General features: G+C 39.2%; 2 protein-coding genes and 1 pseudogene across 11 annotated transcripts in view; 2 read left to right on the plus strand and 1 right to left on the minus strand.

The window, feature by feature from the left end:
• TADA2A (transcriptional adaptor 2A) overlaps window positions 1-23195 on the minus strand; it is a 556520-nt gene that overhangs the window by 211874 nt on the left and 321451 nt on the right. The window lies entirely within an intron of this gene.
• Window positions 1-23195, plus strand: part of ACACA (acetyl-CoA carboxylase alpha) — a 329721-nt gene that overhangs the window by 138044 nt on the left and 168482 nt on the right. For all 10 annotated transcript variants that reach the window (XM_050764555.1, XM_050764552.1, XM_050764562.1 and 7 more), the window contains 7 exons: window positions 113-219; window positions 3535-3645; window positions 10738-10947; window positions 15306-15476; window positions 16472-16633; window positions 16977-17140; window positions 22731-22881. In XM_050764555.1, coding sequence (XP_050620512.1) covers window positions 113-219; window positions 3535-3645; window positions 10738-10947; window positions 15306-15476; window positions 16472-16633; window positions 16977-17140; window positions 22731-22881 — 1076 coding nt within the window. The remainder of the gene's footprint in view (window positions 1-112; window positions 220-3534; window positions 3646-10737; window positions 10948-15305; window positions 15477-16471; window positions 16634-16976; window positions 17141-22730; window positions 22882-23195) is intronic.
• Window positions 17186-19719, plus strand: LOC126939353 (60S ribosomal protein L17-like; annotated as a pseudogene).

Raw genomic sequence — 23195 nt, forward strand, 5'->3', positions numbered from 1 at the left:
CATCCACTCTCAGTTTTGGATAAATATGATAGCATTTTAAAGAATGCAGAGCAGAAAATTGACAAGAGCAGAAGCTCTTGTAATTGCCCTAAGTTGCTATTGTCTATTGCAGGTCTTCGTATGGACTGGCAGGAAAATGATTTTTCAAAACGTATCTTAAATGTTCCCCAGGAGCTATATGAAAAAGGTTATGTGAAAGATGTGGATGACGGGCTACAGGTAGGTTACTAACTCCAGGGAGTGATACCTTTCAACTGACCAATTATAGTCACAAATGTGGAGATTGGGAGTCTGGCTCGTGATATATACCCAAGGTGGTGTTAGGGATGTAAAACCAGGAGGTGTAGTTTAAAAGTATAGAATACTCTGGTTTCTCTTTAGATTGCATAAGTCTTTTTACTTTAAAAAAATACAGATTGAGGAGGTGACTTTAAATGTAAACAATCTAAATTCATTTCGAAGCAGGCTGCTCATCTAGACAGAACATTTCTTAGGTGATTAAGTCAGAGTTTTAAGGAGGTGCTGATTCTCTCTCTCTCACACCTGTTAGTGTGTGAGGGCAGGGACAACAAACAACATACTTTTTTCCACTGGTTGAATTCAGAACCAAGAAGCCAGGAGGCAGAGATCAAACAGTCAGCTTTATTACGAACAGTGATGTTGGTGAAAATGGCTTAAGTGTGCAGCAACAATCAGATTTGTAAACTGAACACCAGAGTTAAGCAGGCTCACTCACCCACTGGTTACTGGCAGTGCTGAATGACCACAGATTTCCCTCGACAGAGAGCGAGCTTAATTCAGCTTAGTGTATGGCTGAGAGCTGACAAAGAGCATAAGTCCTGTGCAGTGGGTTGATCCCAAAGGGGAAAAGGCTGAACTATGCATATTCAGTCCCTCCTTCCAAGTTGACCAATCACATAATTTATTATTTTTCCCTTGGGGAGGAGCAAGGGAGTGAACCGAGAAAGACTGAAAGTGTTACTCTTAATTGTTGTCTATCCATGTAAAAATGTGAACCTAGGCAAAAGGAGATCCTTTCCCCACCATTAACTTTTCTTTCCTTATAGGTCCCTCCAATTTGTTCCCCTTTAATTTTTATAAATAAAGTGTTAGTTATGCTTTCAGGTATAATGAAAGATAATGAAAGAGGCTATTATAAGAAAAATACACTGCTTTAGTTTGACTCGTGTGTTATAAATTCAAGAGGGATGCTGAATGTTCAAATAATTTTGCTGTATTGTTTGCATTTTAAGTTAAACATCCTGTAATCTCCTTAATAAGAAGAATTAATATTTCTAATTGAATTGCAAATGCTTCATTTTGTTTGCTATAATTTGCAAAAGAGTAGAAGCTCTTTGTAAGGAACTAGCTTTTTTTTTTTTTTTTTTTTTTTTTTTTGCTTATCAACTAACATTCTTTTTTTTTTTGGTATAATTATAAACAGCATTTTCTGGTAGAAAATTTGAAAAGCCAAAGATGATGATAAAAGCCACATGAAAACACACCATCCAAAGATAATGTCTGTTAACATATTCATGTTTTTTGTCCTTTTCAACTCATAGATTTATATCATATAAAAATCTTTATTAATAGATTCCTATACTTATGATAATTATAAGTTTTGGGTCTTAATATATGTATTGTGTTGGTAATCATAATACTTTTTTCTACTTAATTTTTTTGTCCTTCTACCTCCGCGCTCCTTACTTAATATTATATTAAAGTGTTAAAATTCTTCCAAAATATTTTTAATGGGCGACCTGTGACTAAAGCTTTCATATATTTTTAAAAGGCCTACCTTCTTACTGACCTCCTGTGGGATACCCCCTTTTTTTGTAAGTCTTTCTCCACACTTATGCTGTCTCTTTGATCATCTATCACTCAGCAATTGAGTTCATTATACTAATTCTGTTTATATGAGCATAGGAAAGAATACAGTTAAGGACACATTAGAAAAGGTGAGACTGCGAGTAAAAGATTTTCATTCCTAATTGATTGACATAGGTTAAACATTGAAATGTTCTTTTTCTGGGTGATACTTATTTTATTTTTTTGGGTTGGAGTCTCACTGTGTTGCCCAGGCTGGAGTGCAGTGGTGCCATCTCAGCTCACTGCAACTTCTACTTCCCAGATTCAAGTGATTCTCCTGCCTCAGCCTCCTGAGTAGCTGGGATTACAGGTGCCCACTTTTGTATTTTTAGGGCAGACAGGATTTCACCAAGTTGGGCTGTCTGGTCTGGAACTCCTGACCTCAAGTGATCCACCCACCTTGGCCTCTTAAAGTGCTGGGATTACAGGTGTGAGGCACTGGGCCAGGCCTGGTGATATAATTTAAAGATATTATTGTAATGTAGCAAAACCTTAAAAGACTGGAATATTTTGACAAAGGAATGACTTGGTTATTTTATTTTATTTTATTATTTTTTGAGACAGGGTCTCACTTTGTTGCCCAAGCTAGAATGCAGAGGCACGATCTTGGCTCATTGCAACCTTTGCCTCCCGGGTTCAAGCAATTCTCGTGCCACAGCCTCCTGAGTATCTGGGATTACAGGCATGAAGTACCACGCCCAACTAATTTTTTGTGTTTTTAGTAGGGCCAGGGGTTCACCATGTTGACCAGGCTGGTCTCAAACTCCCGACCTCAGGTGTGATCCACCTGCCTCAGCTTCTCAAAGTGTTGGGATTACAGGCATGAGCCACTGCGCCCAACCCCACTTCAGCTAATTTTAAATGAACTCTTTATGTCTTTTTATTTTTTTTAATTGTGATACGTGGATACCTGCATAATATAAGAAATTCCAATAATGCAGAAATATGTACAGTGAAAAAGGAAAGTTATATCCACCCATCTTTCTTTGTTTTTTTTTTTGTTTTTTGAGATGGAGTTTCACTCTTGTTGCCCAGGCTGGAGTGCAATGGCGTGATCTCTCGGCTCACTGCAACCTCCACCTCCCAGGTTCAAGCGATTCTCCTGCCTCAGCCTCCCGAATAGCTGTGATTACAGGCATGTGCCATCATGCCCAGCTAATTTTGTATTTTTAGTAGAGACGGGGTTTCTCCATGTTGGTCAGGCTGGTCTCAAACTCCCGACCTCGGGTGATCCGCCCGCCTTGGCCTTCCAAAGTGCTGTGATTACAGGCATTAGCCACTGAGCACGGACCCATCTTTCTTTTCTAAATCGTTGCTGGTATGTACTCTGAACTTCAATTCTTTGCACTTACATATGTAGGTGTATGAATGCATATATAATTTTGTTTTTGACTCATGTGACATTACTTTAGATTGAACCGTAAGAAATTGTCTATATTCAGTCATTTTTTAAATCTATGAATAAGGCAATTTCTTTTGGTTCAACCTAATACTACAAATATTGTTCTACTATTTATTTTTTCACCTAATAGTGTATCTTGAAGATCTTTCTATTTTTCTGTATTTAGACTTACTGACTGCATTCTTAAAGGGAGAAAAATGCCAGTTTTCTCCTTCTCTAGTAATAACACTATTTCTTCTATTTTTTTTTCTTTTTTCTTGAAGGCAGCTGAGGAAGTTGGATATCCAGTAATGATCAAGGCCTCAGAAGGAGGAGGAGGGAAGGGAATTAGAAAAGTCAACAATGCAGATGACTTCCCTAACCTCTTCAGACAGGTAGAGTATAAGCTGTTTTTGTTTGTTTGAACTAACATATATATCAGAGGTACATGATTTAACTCATACTATAATTTGGATGTCCAGAAAATATTTAATTTTTAATTTTGTCTATAGCTAATTGTCTTTCACTCTAGTTTCTACCCGCATGTTAGCAGAGAAAAAAGGTTAATGAAATGTCCAACTCAATTTTAAGTTGTATTTAACTAGGTAATTCAAAAAGTAGAGTTATTCTGTCCTATATAAACATGCTCAGTTTCTCAGATAGCTCTTCCCTACATGGTGCGTATGGCTTTTAGGACCTCATAATGGCAAAGAAAAATCAATACCTTTCTATATTTTTGTGTCCCTGTTCTGCTGACTTTGTAGATAATGTGTGGTGTGGTGGTATGATACTGGTATGGTTGCTCTTGGCTTGGACAGGCCCAGGCTCTGTGATTGACTTTTTCTCACTTTAGTTCACATTGCCTAGAGACCTCTGAGTTACCATCATATGTCCCATCTACCCTGCTGTCCCAGCAGTCTATACCCTAGTCCGTGCTGCATGGCCACCACCCCCTGGCACAGGAACCCTGTGGCAGGCCCATAGTATATAGGAACTGAGAGTGACTCAGGAAAGCTCAATGTAGGATCTCTCTTTGTCTTACCCTCTGCTTTGCAGCCAAGTTGATGTGGCTGTACTATACATTGGTTGTAGAGACGACCAAATAAGTGATGTCTTTTTAGAATCTTAAACAGAGTGAGAAAAGGGAGACAGGAGTCTCTTTTTGTTCTGCCCTCACATACTTAGTTACCGTCACATACTTAACTCACTTTTTTTCCTTCTACCAGTGAGTAGTAAAAGATGTGTCAAAAAATGGAAAATTGGGACAGAAGTCTGCTCTTTTCACTCTCCTAGCTTCCCTCTTTTTCATAGTTTCCTTGTCATTTTCTACTTTGCACTTCTTTTACTAGTGTGCCATGCCACCTTTTATTTGGCTTTTTTTTTTTTTTCTTAAAACAGCAGCAAACTCCTTGCTTCACTGTCAAAAGTTAAATGGAAAATCTTATGAGCTGGGTCTTCCATAATTTGATATACAGATGGTCCCCAACTTAAAATTTCAACCTACAAATTTTCAGCTTTACAATGGTGTGCAACTGATAATGCATTCAGCATAAATCTTACTTTGAGTGCTCATACAGCTATTGTTTTTCACTTTCAGTACAACATTCAGTAAACTACGTGAGATAGTCAACACTTTATTATTATAATACAGACTTTGTGTTAGAAGATTTTGCCCAGCTGTAAGCTAATGTGTTTTAAGAACATTTAAGGTAGAATAGACTAAGCTATGAAGGTATCTTAAATACATGTTAAAATGTTTTAACTTATGTTGGGTTTATTGGGCCATAACCGCATTGTAAGTCAAGGAGCATCTGTACTAGATAAAGGAAGTGATAAAGGTGTTGTCTTGGCTGGGCTTGGTGGCTTATGCCTGTAATCCTAGCACTTTGGGAGTCTAAAGCGGGAGCATAGATTGAAGCCAGGAATTTGAGATCAGCCTGGAAGACAAAGTGAGATTCTATCTCTACAAAAAATTTTAAAATAAATAAATAAATAAGGTATTGTTTTGCTACATTATCCTATTTTAAGTGTCAGAAATTGAATACTACCTTGGGTTTTTTTTTCCCACATTTTTTTCATTGAATTCTAATTTCATAGGTAGATCAGTGACTCAGAGGGTCTAGAGAAAAGGACTTTGCTCTTAGAAGCAAAAAGAAAAAAAAAGCATGGATTAATGTTAACTGATACAGACATTTCAAAACTACTCATTACTATGGAATCAAATAGTGGAAAAGTCTTAAAACACTAAGGGGAGGTTTTCTGTGAAAGTCCTTAAGTTTTTCAATACTAGTTGGCTGAATAAACCAATCCTCCCATTGGGAATAAACTAGAAAAGCTGAACCAGATTTCTTTATAAATGTGTGTTATAAATGTGTGTGTGTGTGTGTGTGTGTGTGTGTGTGTGTGTGTGTGTGTGTGTGTGTGTTTTATGGCATTAGAGACCATTCAAGACAGTGAAGAATTATGGGGCTAACATATAGGAGAAAAAGGAAACCCAGAGATGTGAGCCTGACGTATGAGGCTACTTTTCCCCTAGATACATCTTCTAGTTCAAGAAGAAGCACCTGAAAGGCTGATAAGTTTTTGACAATCTTAAAAGACTAAGAGGGCTCCCTGGGGAGAGGTGCCCTGGAAAACCTCCCACATTTTAGGCTGGGATCTTTAAGGACTGACTACGGGAGAAAGGGTGAACTGGAAATAGACTAGCCCTCACAGGGACTAAATCTTGGCTTCAAAACATTCAACCTCTGATTTAAGCAAGATGTTTTAGGATTGCTAGTGCTTCTAGACACCTGCAGGAAGCAAATGTAAATCCTTTCCGGAGAAAGATAACATCCAGAACTTAAAATTATTTCTGTTAATTTTTCTTACAGCATATCAACCACTCAGTTGAAAACAGGCATACAAAATTAGACGATTGAAAACCAAGAAGAACAAAACAGTAGAAACAGACCTACAGAGGGTTTAGATAATGAGATTATCAGACAAGGACTTTAAAGTAATTCTGCTTAACATATTCAAGGACATTAAAGACAAGATTGAGAATTTTGGTAGAGAACTGGAAATTATAAAGAAGAAACAAAAGTTCTAGAACTGAAAATGCAATAACTAAAATTAAGAAGTCAGTATCAGTAGCCAGGCATGGTAGCTCATGCCTGTTATCCCAGCACTTTGGGAGGCCGAGGCAGGTGGATCACTTGAAGTCAGGGGTTCAAGACCAGCCTGGCCAACATGATGAAACCTCTACTAAAAATTAGCTAGGCCTGGTGGCACACGCCTGTAATCCCAGCTACTTGGGTGGCTGAGGTAGGAGAATCACTTGAAGCCAGGAGGCAGAGGCTGCAGTGAGCTGAGATTGTGTCACTGCATTCCAGTCTGAGCAACAGAGCAAGACCCTGTCTAAAAAAGAAGTAGTCAATATAGGAGTTTAAAATTATAGCATATTAGATGCAGTTGAAGAGAATTAATAAGTGGCACTGGAGGCTGAAATGGGAGAATCCCTTGAGCCCAGGAGTTTGAAGCTGCATTGGGTTATGGTCATGCCACTGCATTCCAGCCTGGGTGACAAAACAAAAAAAACATAGAAAAAGATAAGATAATTAATGACTGGTGAGTAGATCAGAAGGAAATTCAGACTGAAGCATGAAGAGAGACAAAAGGATGAAAAACATAGAGCAATGTGAGAAATTATTTGCAAAGATGATCATGATAACTCTTTCCATTTCTGTGTACCTACTCTGTACACCATTATTTTGCAGCTCCTCCTATCAAGAAGTAGAGTCTTTTTTCCCCAACCCTTGAATTTTAGCTGACCTTGTGACTTGTTTTGGCCAGTAGAATGTGGCAGAAATGGTACACAAGTTCTGAAGCCTAGCCGAAACTTCAAATAATTTTGTAGTTGCCCTTGCTGTCTTGGAGCGAGCCCTCAGACTACCAAGTGAAGAGCCCATTCTAGTCTACTGGAGAAGGAGAGGTCACATGAGCAGAGATGAATTGTCCCAGCTAAGGCCTCCTAGTCCTACTAGCTGACAGTCAGCAGCACCACATTTGAGACATGTAAATGAGACCATATTTGACCGTCTAACCCCAGTTGAGCTGCCAGATGACTAGAGCTGCGTGAGTTACTCCAGGCAAGATCAGAACTGCCAATTGTGCCAAATTCAAAATGCTGATCACACTTATGAGCAAATAAAATAAAATGGTGGCTATACGAAGTCACTAAGATTTTGGTAGTTTGTTAGGTATCAATGGATAATTAACACAGAAATTGATACCTACAGGTATGATATTGCCATAACAAAAAAGTAAAACATGAGACGTTGACTTTAAAACTGGCTCATAGGTGTAGGCTGGAAAATTGATGAGGAGGATGTTAATGAAGACTGGAAGAACGATGAACTGTTAAGGGAGGCTGGAAAAGCAGTGTAGTAATTGTTACTGGAGTCTGGAAAAAAGATCCATTTCTGTAATAATGGAACAATTGGCAAAAAATGTTATCTGAGGTAACTTGGAAGATAAATTGTATATATTAATTTAATGAAGTCATGGATCTGTTTAAGGAGCTCTCTACAAGTGTTTAAAGTATCTGTGGAGTGCTTCTAGTTGCTTATGTTAAGAAACTGTAAAAAAGAGGTAAGCTAAAGAAGATGTTTTGCTTGCAAGCAGAATTGACAGAATTTACAGAAATGTAAAGGACCCAGAACTTATTGAAAATAGAATTGTTTCTCATCCCGAGTCTCTCCAGCTGGCAAAAGATTTCCTAAGTTAAAAATGCCTCAGGGTAAAGACAAAGTCAAGAGTGCTGTGACTTTAAGGCCTCAGAAATCTTTAAGGTAGTAGCTAATAAATTATCCTTTCAGCTGCAAAGATGCTTCTAAGTATCCTTAAAAAAAAAAAAAAAAAAGAACACTTTCAGCTAGAAACAGGCTTCTAGCTATCTTTTTTGTTTGTTTGTTTGTTTGTTTGTTTGTTTTGAGAGGGAGTCTCACTCTGTCGCCCAGGTTGGAGTACAGTGGCGTGATCTCAGCTCACTGCAACCTCCACCTCCCAGGTTCAAGTGATTCTCCTGCCTGAGCCTCCTGAGTAGCTGGAATTACAGGTGTCCACCACAATGCCTGGCTAGTTTTTGTGTTTTGAGTAGAGATGAGGTTTCACCATGTTGCCCAGGCTGGTCTCGAACTCCTGATATCAGATGATCCTCCCACCTTGGCCTCCCAAAGTGCTGGGATCACAGACATAAGCCACCACGCCTGGCCCTAAGTATCTTAAGGGTACTGTCTCACAGCATCCTGATGTGCCCAAAGTATAGAGAGGTCTATGCAGACATGAGTTGTGGATGTGTCTCTTTGGGTGAGTGGTGAACCCCAATATGATTCATAGGAAACCCACAAAGTTGTCAAGAGATTTGTGTTGATGAATGCACCAAGGGACTGAAAGGGCCAGAAACAGCTCAAAATGAAAAGTGACCTCTGAGCCTTAAACTTTTTATGGGCAGGAAGCAGACAGAAAGCTATTCATCTGTAAACACCTGTCATTTCAAATAAAAAGGGAGATTTTTCAGAGAGTGGAGTCAGGAGCCCAGAGGGCAGAGCTAAGAGCAGGGGATGCCATGGATTAAGGACTCACTCCGAGGGAACCAAACTAGACCCTAAAAAACAAAACAAAACGAAAAGAAAAGCATTCCTGATGCTGGAGTAAGGGCATCTGACAGCATGTACCTATCTGGATTTCAAAACTGCTATGGACCAATGACTACTGTGTACCTCCTATTTCCTCCTCTTTGAACAACAATCTCATTTGCAATTATCCTCTCCCAATATCATCATAAATATTGGGAGTGTTGGGGCAGATAACTTGTCTTTTTAGTTCCCAGGTCTTTGGATCAAGAGAAACTGTACCTGAGGAGCTGCACCCAAGGAACCTCATTTTCTTCTGGACATGACTCATGAGAAAATGGACGTCAAGCCCGATGCCATGATTGGATGAGACTTTGGGGGTCTTGGGAGGGGGTGAGTCTATTTTGCATGTGGGAGGTATGTGAATTATTATGGCCATAGGGTAGAGCATAGTAAGTTGTTTGCAAGAGATGGCCACAATAACTCCTCCCATTCCTGTATGTACACCCTTTGCAATGTGACTTTGCTGTTCCTCCCTTCCATGGGTGGCATCTATTTCCCCACCCCTCGAATCTTAGCTGGCTTTGTGGCTTGCTTAGACCATCAGAATGTGGCCAAAGAGATGTATAAATTCTAGAGCTTATACCTCAAGAGGTCTTACAGCTTCTGCGTTTGCACTCTTGGAACACAGCACTGAAGAAGCCTGGTCTAACCTGCTGGAGGATGAGAAGTCACATGCATTGGAGATGAATGATTACAGCTGAGGCTCCCTAGACATACCAGCCAGCACTCAGCACAAATCACCAGACATCTGAGTGAGACCATTCTACCCCACTGAAGCTACCAGATGGTGATTTGTATATAAGTGCAAGACTAGAAGAAGAACTGCCCAGATGAGAACAGCATCATAAAAGGTTGATGTTCTAAGCAAGCCACTGAGTTTTGAGATGACTTGCTACATGGCAAAACAGAGCAAAAAAGATACAGAGCATAAAAGACTATGGGTTATGTGAAATGGTCTAACATCATGTACTTTAAGTCTCAGAGGAGAAGAGAAAGAGAATGGAGCAGAAGCAGTATTTGAAGAAATGATGAAGCAGAAGCCATATTTGAAGAGAGAAAGGCTAAGAATTTCTTTGAACAGATAAAAGATACCAAGGACAGATTCAAAAAGCACTATGAGCCTTAAGCAGGACAAATACAAAGAACCACATCTATGCTTATCAGAGTAAATCTACCACTCTACCCCCTACAAAAGAGAGAAAGAGAGAAAATCCTAAAGCAGCTGAGGAATAAAGATTACTTTCAAAAGAGTAACAATAAGATTGACAGTTGACATCTCAGTAGAAACAGTGAAAACCAAAAATTATTGGGATTATTTAAAGTGCTGAGAAAAAAAAATAGTTACCATTTTAGAATTCTGTCCCCAACAGTAATATTCTTCAAAACTAAAGATGAAATTCCTTTGGCTGCAACAATACCATATATGATGTAATGTGAACCAGGAAAGTATCTTGTCTGGAACAAGTTGTACATTTAGTTGTACAGAATACAGGATAGTAGTATTTTGCCCATTGTTGGATTTGTGTATGTGCCTATGTTTTCAAATATTTTGTTGTTTACCTTTGTGATGCACCAGATTTTCATGTTTTCATATTTATCAATTAATATTGATTATGTAAGAATGCAGCATCTTAAAGATATTAAAGATGATGGCATGGACTGTATTTTATTCACTTTTGTATTTCTGCTGATTAACATGGTTCCTGACACTTCTGGACATCTGCTTGTTGAAATCAAAGTAGCTTATCAAGATAGATAAAATGTTTAAAATTTAAGAATTGTTTTTTTTCCCCCCCTTTTCTAATACAGGTTCAAGCTGAAGTCCCTGGATCTCCCATATTTGTGATGAGACTAGCCAAACAATCTCGTCATCTGGAGGTGCAGATCTTAGCGGACCAATATGGCAATGCCATCTCTTTGTTTGGTCGTGATTGCTCTGTACAACGCAGGCATCAGAAGATTATTGAAGAGGCACCAGCTACTATTGCTACTCCAGCAGTATTTGAACACATGGAACAGGTACATATATTAAAAGGCTTACTTTATGTTTTCTTACACAGAACATTTTTCATTCAGTTCATGTACCAATCTGAGAATAATGGGATTTTAAACAACTATTCTGAATAATTAATAAAATTATATCCTTTTCTTAGAGAAAAAAAATTTTACTGTTCTCTCACTAAGAGAATTGTCAAGGAACATATCAAGCTCTAAAAGTAGTTAACGTGTTCTTAAAAAAAATCAGTGTACCATTTTGGGAAAGAGGGATAAAGAAGAGAAATGTTTTGAAATTTTTAGTCTTATGATTGATTTTTTTTTTAAGAAGCTCATAATCAGGTAGTTTCATTTGCTGGATTGATTATCATCAAGTCTTCAGCTGAATTTAATCAACTCTATTATCTTTTTTGGAAAGTCCTCTATCTTCAGAGTTCACACATTCTATCTTTTTGTATAGAAAACAGTTTCTCAGAGTCATGAAGGATGCCTTTGGAATAACTATAGTTTAGAGACCTGAACATAGTCTTTTCTGGAGTCCTGACCCAGTCTCTATATCAAAATATATTCTTCAAAATATATTTCTTGTGTGTTAGAAGTCTATTTCCTATGTTGTGTATATATTAGGATGAACTCTTGAACTGCTGTAATAAAGATGCCTTCAAAATGCAGTGGCTCGGCCGGGCATGGTGGCTCTTGCCTGTAATCCTAGCACTTCGGGAGGCTAAGGCAGACAGATCACTTGAGCCCTGGAATTTGAGACCAGCCTGGGCAATATGGTGAAACTGCATCTCTACTAAAAATACAAAAATTAGCTGAGTGTCATGGCACACATCTGTACTGTCAGCTGCTTGGGAGGCTGAGGTGGGAGGATCACTTGACCCTGGGAGGTCAAAGCTACAGTGAGCCTTGATCGTGCCACTGCACTCCAACCTGGGTGACAGAGCAAGACCCTATCTCAAAACAAACAAATAAATAAATAAATAAATAAGCAAAATACAGTGGCTTAAACAAGGTATAAGTTTCTATTTCTCTTTCATCATAGTTCAGAGATGAGCTGGTACCAGAAATAGGTTTATTGCTCACCTGTTGCCTGTTTTTATAAATAAAATTTTATTGGAACACAATGATGCTTATTTATTTATGTGTTATTTATGGCTGCTTTATCACTACAATGGTAGCATTGAATAGTTGTGACAGAGGCTATATGACCCACAAAATTGAAAATAATTACTATCTGGCTCTTTACCAAAAAAGTTTGCCAAACTTTGCTCTCGGACATTGTTATCTTCATGATTAAGCTAACTCACACAAGATTATGTGGAGGGCAAGCATATGGAAGCATGATCTTGAAGTCACATATATCACTTCTGCTCACATTCCACTGGACAAAATTCAGTTACACAATTATACCTAGCACAAAGGTTGTTAGGAATTGTGGTCACTAACTGAGTGACCATGTGCTCAGCAAAAATTTCAATTTTATTCCTAAAATGATGAAGTGGAGAAAAGTCACTGGAGGGCATTTCATAATCTGCCTCAGTCTGTTCCTCTGGCTACCCATTATCCTTTTATCCTTTTTCCTACTCTCAGAGCACACATTGCCTTTGTCCAAGGAAGACAGCCTGAAGTCCCATCCAGTTACTAGTAACTGGAGTTACTCTAGTTATTACTGGAGGTGATTCTGGATCTCTGTGTGATGTATATTCCTCTCCATTAGATATGTATTGTGGCTTTTCATGGGCCAGTGACTCAAAATACAAGTTATTTACCCACTGTCATTCCCCCCCTGCCCTTACCATACACCCAATATACAATAATGGAATAGGAACAAGATAATTCTCATTTGGAAAAATGAAAAGTACATAGCAATCATTGGTCCATAGCAGTTATCAAATCCTCCTTTTTAGGTAGGAATTGCAATGATTCCCTTCTATATACGAGAATACTACCTCAGGCCTTCTGGCTGTCCCTGGTTCCGCTACTGCACACTCCAAAGAAGTGCGATAAGGGAGTAAATCCCTTGTTCATTGTCCTTCAAGGCACCTACCATTGTTTTCTGGGAAGTTCTTCCTCATTCAGTTTTCTCTGTGAGTTGGGCTTTGGAGACTATGCCTTCTTTGGGAGAACTTTCACAACCCACTTCCTGCTGGTGCAGGATTGAGGGCACAAATATCCCAATCATCAACCGCAGGCTTTTGAAAGCCAGGTTTGTGGTTTGTTTGGAAATACAATTCCTTCAAATACTTACTAAGCTTCTGGGCTATTTGCTTGCAATCAGCTTTGGGTTGGACTAATCATACTCAAAGATTTCTTCTAGATATAGAAACTTTTCTTCTATTATTTACTGGCTTCTGTGCTTAGCCTATCTCTCTTACCTCGATTTAATATTGGCTATCTTGGGGCCAGCTGAAACTAAAGCAGCATGTTTAATCTGATCTTTGACACTGAGTTGCTTCAGGGTGATAATCTCATTTTCTTTTTGGGGGAGTACAAAAGAAGTTGGCTTTTTCTTCACTCTGACCCTTTCAGATCATCTTTTTTAAGGTTTAGTTGGTGTGTGGTCAGTATTCCAAGTTATTGTAGGAAACAGTTTACCAAATGTTGTGTTATCCCAACAAGGAGGTTATCGCCTTTCCAGCCTGCAGTATCTGTTTCTCTGCTACCCACTACCCTTTTGCTAAGCTAGCATCTCATATTTTAATATTTTTAAACAGCAGCATTCTACCTGCACTTAATAATTCCTGTATCGATTAGGATACAGGTTAAATTACTGTAACAAAAAGGTCCAGAAAACACAGTGGACCCCCCCAAAAAATAGAAGTCTATTTTTCTCTCCCATCCTAGTCTGGGGTGAGCTTTTCAGGGCTGGTGGAAGTTTTTTATTCCATGAGGCCATCTTGGGATACAGGTTCGTTCTTTCTTTTCTTTTTCTTTCTTTTCTTTTCCTTTCTTTTCTCTCTTGCTGCTGTTAGTGTGTTCTCATTTGCATGATTGAAGCTGGCTTATACTATCATGACCACATTCCAGTGAATAAGAAGGAAAAAGCTAGGAATAGAGAATGAGACTTTTCAAAATATGACTTAGGGCCGGGTGCCGTGGCTCACGCCTATAATCCCAGCACTTTAGGAGGCTGAGGTGGGTGGATCACCTGAGGTCAGGAGTTTGAGACCAGTCTGGCCAACATGACGAAAACCCATCTCTACTAAAGATACAAAAATTAGCCTGACACAGTGGCATGAGCCTGTGATCCCAGCTACTCAGGAGGCTGAGGTAGGAGAATCACTTGAACCTGGGAGGGGGAGGTTGCAGTGAGCCCGAGATTGCGCCACTGTGCTCCAGCCCGGGTGACAAAGCAAGACTCCATCTCAAAAAAAAAAAAAAAGAAAAAAATATATATATGACTTATGAGTTACGCATATCACTTACCAGTGCTGATGTCTTGTTTGTCAGAGCTTAGCCACTAACCAGGCCAGGCATGGTGGCTCACGCCTGTAATCCCAGTACTTTGGGAGGCCAAGGCGAGTAGATCACCTGAGATCAGGAGTTTGAGACCAGGCAGGCCAACATTCCATCTTTACTAAAAATACAAAAATTAGCCAGGCATGGTGGCGCATGCCTGTAATCTCAGGTACTTGGGGGGCTGAGGCAGGATAATCACTTGAACCCAGGAGGCAGAGTTTGTAATGAGCCACGAGATTGTGCCACTGCACTCCAGGCTGGGAGACAGAGTGAGACTCTGTCTCAAAAAAAAAAAAAAAAAGAAAAAGAAATCTAGTCTCTTCCTAGTTAGTTTCGTTTCTAGGAAGAAGAGGAGCATATTGGAAATACTGGAAACTGGACAAGAGTCTGTCCCTGTGTTTTTTTGTCTGCATGCATTTATGTCTGATGGGGTGAGGTTGCTTTTGATGCAAAGTGAAAAATACGCTTTTCTCCCGATTTTTCATTGAGTTTTTCATCGATGTCCAGGGATATGATAATCTGAAAGGGTGAAATGTGCTCTCATGTGGCTAAAAGCCTTTGATGGCTCTTTTTTTGAGACAGAGTCTTGCTCTGTCGCCCAGGCTGGAGTGCAGTGACTGGATCTCAGCTCACTGCAAGCTCTGCCTCCTGGGTTTACGCCATTCTGCCTCAGCCTCCCGAGTAGCTGGGACTACAGGCGCCCGCCACCTCGCCCGGCTAGTTTTCTGTATTTTTTATTAGAGACGGGGTTTCTTCGGGTTAGCCAGGATGGTTTCGATGTCCTGACCTCGTGATCCGCCTGTCTTGAGCCACTTTGATGACTCTTATACACACTGAACAGTTGAGTCATTGAGAGGCTGTAGTGGTCCAGCAGTTGGATAAGGTGAGATACTTATGTTTGCTTATCTCTCTTCTTTGAGTGTGCGGTGAAACTTGCCAAAATGGTGGGTTATGTGAGTGCTGGGACTGTGGAATACCTGTACAGCCAGGACGGCAGCTTCTACTTTCTGGAATTGAATCCTCGGCTACAGGTAGAGCACCCTTGTACAGAGATGGTGGCTGATGTCAATCTCCCTGCAGCTCAGCTCCAGGTGAGTCTCCCTGATCTGGGTTGTGGAGCCTAGAGAAGTCAGAGAGGCCTGAAAAACGGGTTTAACCAGTGTGTGATGAGAGAAAAAGCACCTCCTATCTGAGTCACACCTAATGTTCATTTCTCTTTCACGCTGTATGGGTTATGCATGTGTGGGTTGGTTTTCCTGATGTAGTACAGACATAGGAATATTATTTTTTTTTTTCTAGTCAGACACATCTGATATAATGTGTCATGGTTTAGAAATAAATGTTAATAATGTATGCTTTATTCAATTATTTAACTATAGTAAACTTCACAACTTTGTATTATAATTATTCCCTACTCATTTTTTTTTTTTTACTAGTGTTCTTTATTGAAATAATTCTGCATCAGAGATTGGTGGTTGAAGTTTTTCCTGACAAGAGTGTGGTAGCACACATATATTTTTATAATTTGTAAAGTGCTTGCTGTCAATATTATTGTCTTCTCTCAGCCCAGGAAACAAATATTATGGAAAGCAGTAATAGTTAACGATAAGGTTTGATATTATTTTTATCTAACATTATTTGCCCACATTGAGAACACCTTCTGGGTTCCTATTAAAGACTAAAGATTTACTTACTTCCGCCAGTGGTTTGCAGGGATGGAAGAGATAATTATGACACAATTAAGACTTTCTAGCTGTCTGTTTTTGGATAGCTATTAACATTTACTCCTCCCTTAGATATTTTCATTCTCATTATGTGATGGAGAAATGACAACATGAGAACTCGTGTCTGTTGCATTAGGAATGTGGGGACTTCTTTAGAAGTGGAGAATATTCTAACTACTTATCTGTAGTGATATATTGTATTTCAAGCAACTTAGAGTTGATGATTGTAGAATACAGATTATAAAAATAGAATGTTTTAGGGAGTGGCTCCAAAAATAAAAACATTTTAGGTTATCTGATAGCCTCTACACTTTAAGGGAAGTAACTGAAAAATTAAAGATGTGTGTTTTATTACCTTTCAGATTGCCATGGGTATTCCTCTATATAGAATCAAGGATATCCGTATGATGTACGGAGTATCTCCCTGGGGTGATTCTCCCATTGATTTTGAAGATTCTGCACATGTTCCTTGCCCAAGGGGCCATGTTATTGCTGCTCGGATCACTAGTGAAAATCCAGATGAGGTAACCCGTCACTTAAAAGGTTTATACCTCCTTTTAATGAACTTTAATGTTAAGATAGTATCTGAGCATATACTTCTGAAATATCTTGGGACTTCCTCTGGAGAGAGAAATATAGAGGTTTCTCAGAGCACATAAGTAAATGTCATTGCTTCATTGGTTACTTAATCCCACTTAAGTCACTATAGAGTCTTCAGTGGGCCTGTAGCATTGGGTCTTCGCCTTTATCATTTTTGTGTGTCTTCTCTGCTTCTGTGTGTGATTAACACAGAACTTAAACAAGAATATATAAATCTTCTCTTCCTTTGAAACATAATATGGTCTCTCATTCTTTATTCTCTAACAGGGTTTTAAGCCCAGTTCAGGAACAGTTCAGGAACTAAATTTCCGCAGCAATAAGAATGTTTGGGGATACTTCAGTGTTGCTGCTGCGGGGGGACTTCATGAATTTGCTGATTCTCAGTTTGGTCACTGCTTTTCTTGGGGAGAAAACAGAGAGGAGGCAATTTCGTGAGTATAATAGCATTTGATTGCATTTTACAAAATAAATTTGTGCTAATCTTAAGTGAAGGTATGAGCATGGGAATAGGAATCATCTGCTATCAAAGTAATAATATTAACAACCTTTTTGAAGAAATCTTGAATATTTCTAATTGTACTTACATTCATATTGTATTAAATTATGGAGTGCTTGGCAGATGTTTTTCTGTTTGTTGTTCGGAGCCTTTTGAAGTATTTTTACTTTCAAATATTTTTGATAAATGTATAAAATTGATTGCTTTAAAGGTATCTTATTTTTCCACAGAAAGAGTATTGTTATTGAGGGGAGGTAGATTCTTGGCCAAGAACTAGGTATCAAATAAATCATAGACTTTTATTTTATTTTTTTCTTGTGAGAAGACTTAAAATCTATTAGCAGTTTTCAAGTACACAATCTATTGTTATGAGCCATAGTCACCATGATGTACGCTTATAGTTATTTAAAATAATAAAATTATACTGCTCATATTATGAAAAGGACATAAAGAAATTGTCTACATTGCTTATATAAGAGACCTTAGTGTGCTGTAAAGTATATAACAGCTTAGGCAAATATAACTGCTATATCATAAATGTTAGATAATATTCTATTAATCATAAACAATGAATATTAAATTAACAGCACTTTTGCTTGCCTAAAACATAGGGCTGAAGGAGGTGATTTTAACAGCTTAGATCTTTTGGAATATCTATCCAAAATTGAAATTTGAACTAGTTCTTTTCTGTTTTTTTAATGATTTATTGCCTTGCATCAAACATTTAATACCATTCCCTTTACCTTTGAACTGTACACGGAGTAGGTAATTAATAAGTGTTTATTAGTATTAATTAATAAGTAGCATTTGTTTATTAGTAATGTATTAATCCTAGTATATGGTTATTTGTATTAATAAACACTTATTGATTAGTTTTATATTTTTATCAATTTCATGAATTAATTTTAAGAGGCAGGGTCTTGCTCTGTCACCCAGGCTGGAATGCAGTGGTGCCATCACAGCTCACTGAAACCTCAACCTCCTGGGTTCAAGCAATCCTTTTGCCTCAGCCTCCTGAGTAGCTGGGACTGCAGGTGTGCACCACCATGTCCAGCAAATTTTAAATTTTTTGTAGAGATGGGGTCTGCCTTTGTTGCCCAGGCTAGTCTCAAACTCTTGGGCTCTAATGATCCTACCACCTTGGCCCCACAAAGTGCTGGTATTATAGGCATGAGCCACTGTACCCAGCCTTGATTAATTAGTTTGTAATATTGTTTTTAGAAGTAGGGAAATCTCATTATTTCTCTATTTTGTCCTTTACATTTCTTCTCATTCTTCAAAACTATAAGTGGAATTTTTCAAAATTAAAACACTGCTACCAGAAAAAAACATTGGTATGAAGTTGCCTTTTAAGCATATTCACTGCCGTATTATGCTCTGCAAAGTGAAAAAGGTTTACTAGAGCTTGCAAATTGTTGGCTTTCTGGTGAGTTTCAACGTACAGATGTGTTTTGATCAGCTCACAGGGTGTTAATGTTTTTTAATTTGACAATATTAAAAAATTAGGAGATTGAAATCAAAATATGGATTTCTGCTAGCTCTTAAAAGTAGGACTATAATGACAACATTAGTTTTACATTCTCGTTGTTAAAAGTTAGCTAGGCTCTTTCCCTAAGTGGCCTGAGGTAATCTGTGAAAATGGTTCACTATTCACTTGACCCGGAGAACCCCACGAAATCATGCAAATCAGGAGGTTCCAATCTTCGTGTTCACTTTAAGAACACTCGTGAAACTACCCAGGCCATCAAGGGTATGCATATTCGAAAAGCCACGAAGTATCTGAAAGATGTCACTTTACAGAAACAGTGTGTACCATTCCGACGTTACAATGGTTGGGTTGGCAGGTGTGCCCAGGCCAAGCAGTGGGGCTGGACACAAGGTCGGTGACCCAAAAAGGGTGCTGAGGCCGGGCGTGGTGGCTCACGCCTGTAATCCCAGCACTTTGGGAGGCCGAGATGGGCGGATCACGAGGTCAGGAGATCGAGACCATCCTGGCTAACATGGTGAAACCCCGTCTCTACTAAAAATACAAAAAATTAGCGGGCGCCTGTAGTCCCAGCTATATGGGAGGCTGAGGCAGGAGAATTATGTGAACCTGGGAGGCGGAGCTTGCGGTGAGCCAAGATCACGCCACTGCACTGCAGCCTGGGCAACAGAGCGAGACTCTGTCTCAAAAAAAGAAAAAGAGTGCTGAATTGTTGCTGCACATGCTTAAAAACGCAGAGAGTAATGCTGAACTTAAGGGTTTAGATGTAGATTCTCTGGTCATCGAGCATATCCAAGTGAACAAAGCACCTAAGATGCGCCAACAGATCTACAGAGCTCATGGTCGGATTAACCCATGAATGAGCTCTCCCTGCCACTTTGAGATGATCCTTACTGAAAAGGAATAGATTGTTCCTAAACCAGAAGAAGAGGTTGCCCAGAAGAAAAAGATATCCCAGAAGAAACTGAAAAAACAAAAACTTATGGCACGGGAGTAAATTCAGCATTAAAATAAATGTAATTAAAAGGGGGAAAAAAAAAGTTACCTAGTTTTTCCTGGGCACAGTGGCTCACACTTGTAATCCCAGCATTTTGGGAGCCCGAGGCGGGCAGATCACGTAAGGTCAGGAGTTTGAGACCAACCTGGCCAACATGGTGAAACCCTGTCTCTACTAAAAATACAAAAATTAGCCAGGTGTGGTGGCGAGTGCCTGTAATCTCAGCTACTCAGGAAGCTGAGGCAGGAGAATCACTTGAACCCAGGCAGCTGAGGTTGCAGTGAGCCAAGATCGCGCCATTGCACTCCAGCCTGGGCAACAAGAGCAAAACTCCGTCTCAAACAACAACAACAAACAGCTAGTTTTGTGTGGCTGCTTCTTTTAGATGGTACATAAACTTTGTAGTTAACACAACTCCTATTCAGTCTGCCTTACTCATTTATGTTCCCAGACTGGCCTCTGTTGGCATTTAGGTTTAAGTTCTGATTTGGCAGACCACTGTGTATTTTTTTCAGGGAATGTCATATGACCCAATCCAGAAGACTTGTTCCTTATTTTCGACCAGCTCTGTACATTTGTCTACAGTACAAAACTAACTAGCTTAATTTTTAGCATGTCAAAAATACGTTGTCTACAATAAGTCTCCTTCTTGACACTATGCCAAAAGTTCATTCTTCAGCTTAGAGCTTTGTTTCTTATTTCTTCATTACATTATGTGTATATCTTCAGCTTGGGGTTTGGACTCTTGTTTGCCAGAATGCCCCAACTCATATATTCCAATATATTCCAGTATAATTTCCCTTGGGTCATAATCTAAATACCATGAGAACAGGACTGTGTCTTGTTACTGCTATATCCCCTGAACATAGTAAGCATTCAGTAAACGTTGGTTGAATGGATTAGCCACTCGTTCCCATCCTTATACCTCTGCTTCAATCATACCATTCCCTGAACTCAACCTGTATTTTCGTGTGTTTTTTTTTTTTTTTTTTTTGAGACGGAGTCTTGCTCTGTCGCCCAGGCTGGAGTGCAGTGGCACAATCTCAGCTCACTGCAACCTCTGCCTCCTGAGTTCAAGTGATTCTCCTGCCTCAGCCTCCTGAGTAACTGGGATTACAGGCACATGCCACCATGCCCGGCTAATTTTGTCAACCTGTATTTTCTTCTCTCTGCTTTTTTGTTTTTGCTATTTCCTCTGTTCATTCATTTATACTTTTTTTTTTTTTTTTTTTTTTTTTTTCCTGACATGGAGTGCCCACCACCACACTCAGCTAGTTTTTGTATTCGTAGTAGAGACAGGTTTCACCATGTTGGCCAGGCGGGTCTCGAACTCCTGACCTCAAGTGATCTGCCCGCATCGGGCTCCCAAAGTGCTGGGATTACAGGTGTGAGCCACTGTGCCAGGCCCATTCATTCATTCTATTAAATAAATATTTACTGAGTATCTACTATCTACAGGTTCTGGCAATACAGTGAGGTCCAAAATAGAATCTCTGTCCTCACAAAACTTTACAATCCAGAGGGAGTAAGACAATTGGCAGTTAAAATACAATGTAGTCAGGATGGTGATAGTCAGATTATTTAAGGGCATTATAGGATCATACAGATGAGTCAACTAACTCAGTCTAGAGGGGGTCTGGGAAGGTTTCCCAGAAGACAGTGACATCTAGATTGATAATTGAAGTTTGTAGAAGTAAGTCAAGTCAAAGGAGGACAGAGGTGGGCAACAGAATAATATTTTAGGCTGATGGAATGCCTGGACCACCTGGAAGATGATTCCTGTCACAGTTATAATTATCAGCTATACTTTTAGCCTATGTCAGATTTCACATTTTTCATGAAACTGTAGGGAGGTGAATTTCTCCCTTCTTACAACCTCTCCAGAACTTTGCTTAAGTATTGTCACTGGCATTGATGATATTCCACCATGTGTTTTGAAAGTGATTATTGTATTTATATTCTTTCTTCCTTACAGTCATAATATGTGTCTTATTAGTATGAACTACATAATTAGTATTTGTTTAAGTAAATACCTGTCCCGTGCAGGATAGACACTGGGCATAAATATACAGAAAAGCCCCATAGTATTTGAAATTCTGCTAAAATTGGATCACTTTGCACTTAACTGGGAAGTAATAAAAGTAATGAGCAAATCATTGCATAGATATCCAAAATGCAGTTTAAAAAAACACTCCCACTTTCCTGATATATGACTGCACCCAGAGAGTTGCTTCACTGTGTGGAAATCTTTAAATTAAGCCCTTGGGAAAATTCATTGAACTGTATACTTAAAATAAGTATATTTTACTGTATGTAAATTATACATAAATAAGGTTTAAGGATAGGGAGAATTAATGCCCTAATTCTTGTTAGCCAACAATAAATTAATGGAATAAGGGAAACTTAACTAAGTAAAAACTGAGGGTGGTTTGCATATAATTTGTTATAATTTGTTCTGTACTCATTATAATGAAATGTATCTGATTAGCTGATGCTCTTATGGTAATATCAGTTAGAATTCAAACGTTTACTGACTTTTTGCGAATTTTTCTCTGTGGAATGCACATGAATGAGCACACTTAACATGTGCACCCTTATTTGTTTTTGGAACTGTCTCTCTCCCTTCCCTCTCAGGATTCCGAAGGAATGAAACAGTTCTTTTCTTTTTGGTTGGGGGACGGAGTCTCGCTCAGTTGCCCAGGCTGGAGTGCAGTGGTGCAATCTCGGCTCACTGCAAGCTCCACCTCCCGGGTTCAAGCCATTCTCCTGCCTCAGCCTCCCGAGTAGCTGGGACGACAGACGCCTGCCACCACGCTTGGCTAATTTTTTGTGTTTTTAGTAGAGATGGGCTTTCACCGTGTTAGCCAGGATGGTCTCAATCTCCTGACCTGTCTTGGCCTCCCAAATCCGCCTGTGTTGGCCTCCCAAAGTGTTAGGATTATAGGCGTGAGCCACCGCGCCTGGCCAAACAGTTCTTTAAAATGATTGAAAAACATTAAAGTGTTTGTTGCTGAAACAGATTGGCTTCTGTTCTTCTCCCAGAAACATGGTGGTGGCTTTGAAGGAGCTGTCTATTCGGGGTGACTTTCGAACTACAGTTGAATACCTGATCAAATTGTTAGAGACTGAAAGCTTTCAGATGAACAGAATTGATACTGGCTGGCTGGACAGACTGATAGCAGAAAAAGTACAGGTGTGTATTTCTGTACTTGCACAAACAGCTGCTGGGATTGGGTTTTTATAAACTTGGGTGCTCAATCCCTGTCACTAAATGAAATTTATTTGATTCTAATGTAAATGGTTCTTGATCTACCTGGAAAAATCTAGGAGTCAGTGTAATTTTAGCACTCTGATGATTCCTGTGCTGGTGTAACACAGTCATTTTATGTTCTAGCATTGCTTCCTGACGTATATTTGAAGAGAGGCATGCAGAGATTGAATTTCTTTGTTTTTCTTCATTTAATGTTAAATCTGGTCCATAGTTGCCAACTTCTGTATCTACCGGAT

Source organism: Macaca thibetana, chromosome 16 (genome assembly GCF_024542745.1).
Source record: "Macaca thibetana thibetana isolate TM-01 chromosome 16, ASM2454274v1, whole genome shotgun sequence".
In the NCBI taxonomy this organism is placed as follows: domain Eukaryota; kingdom Metazoa; phylum Chordata; class Mammalia; order Primates; family Cercopithecidae; genus Macaca; species Macaca thibetana.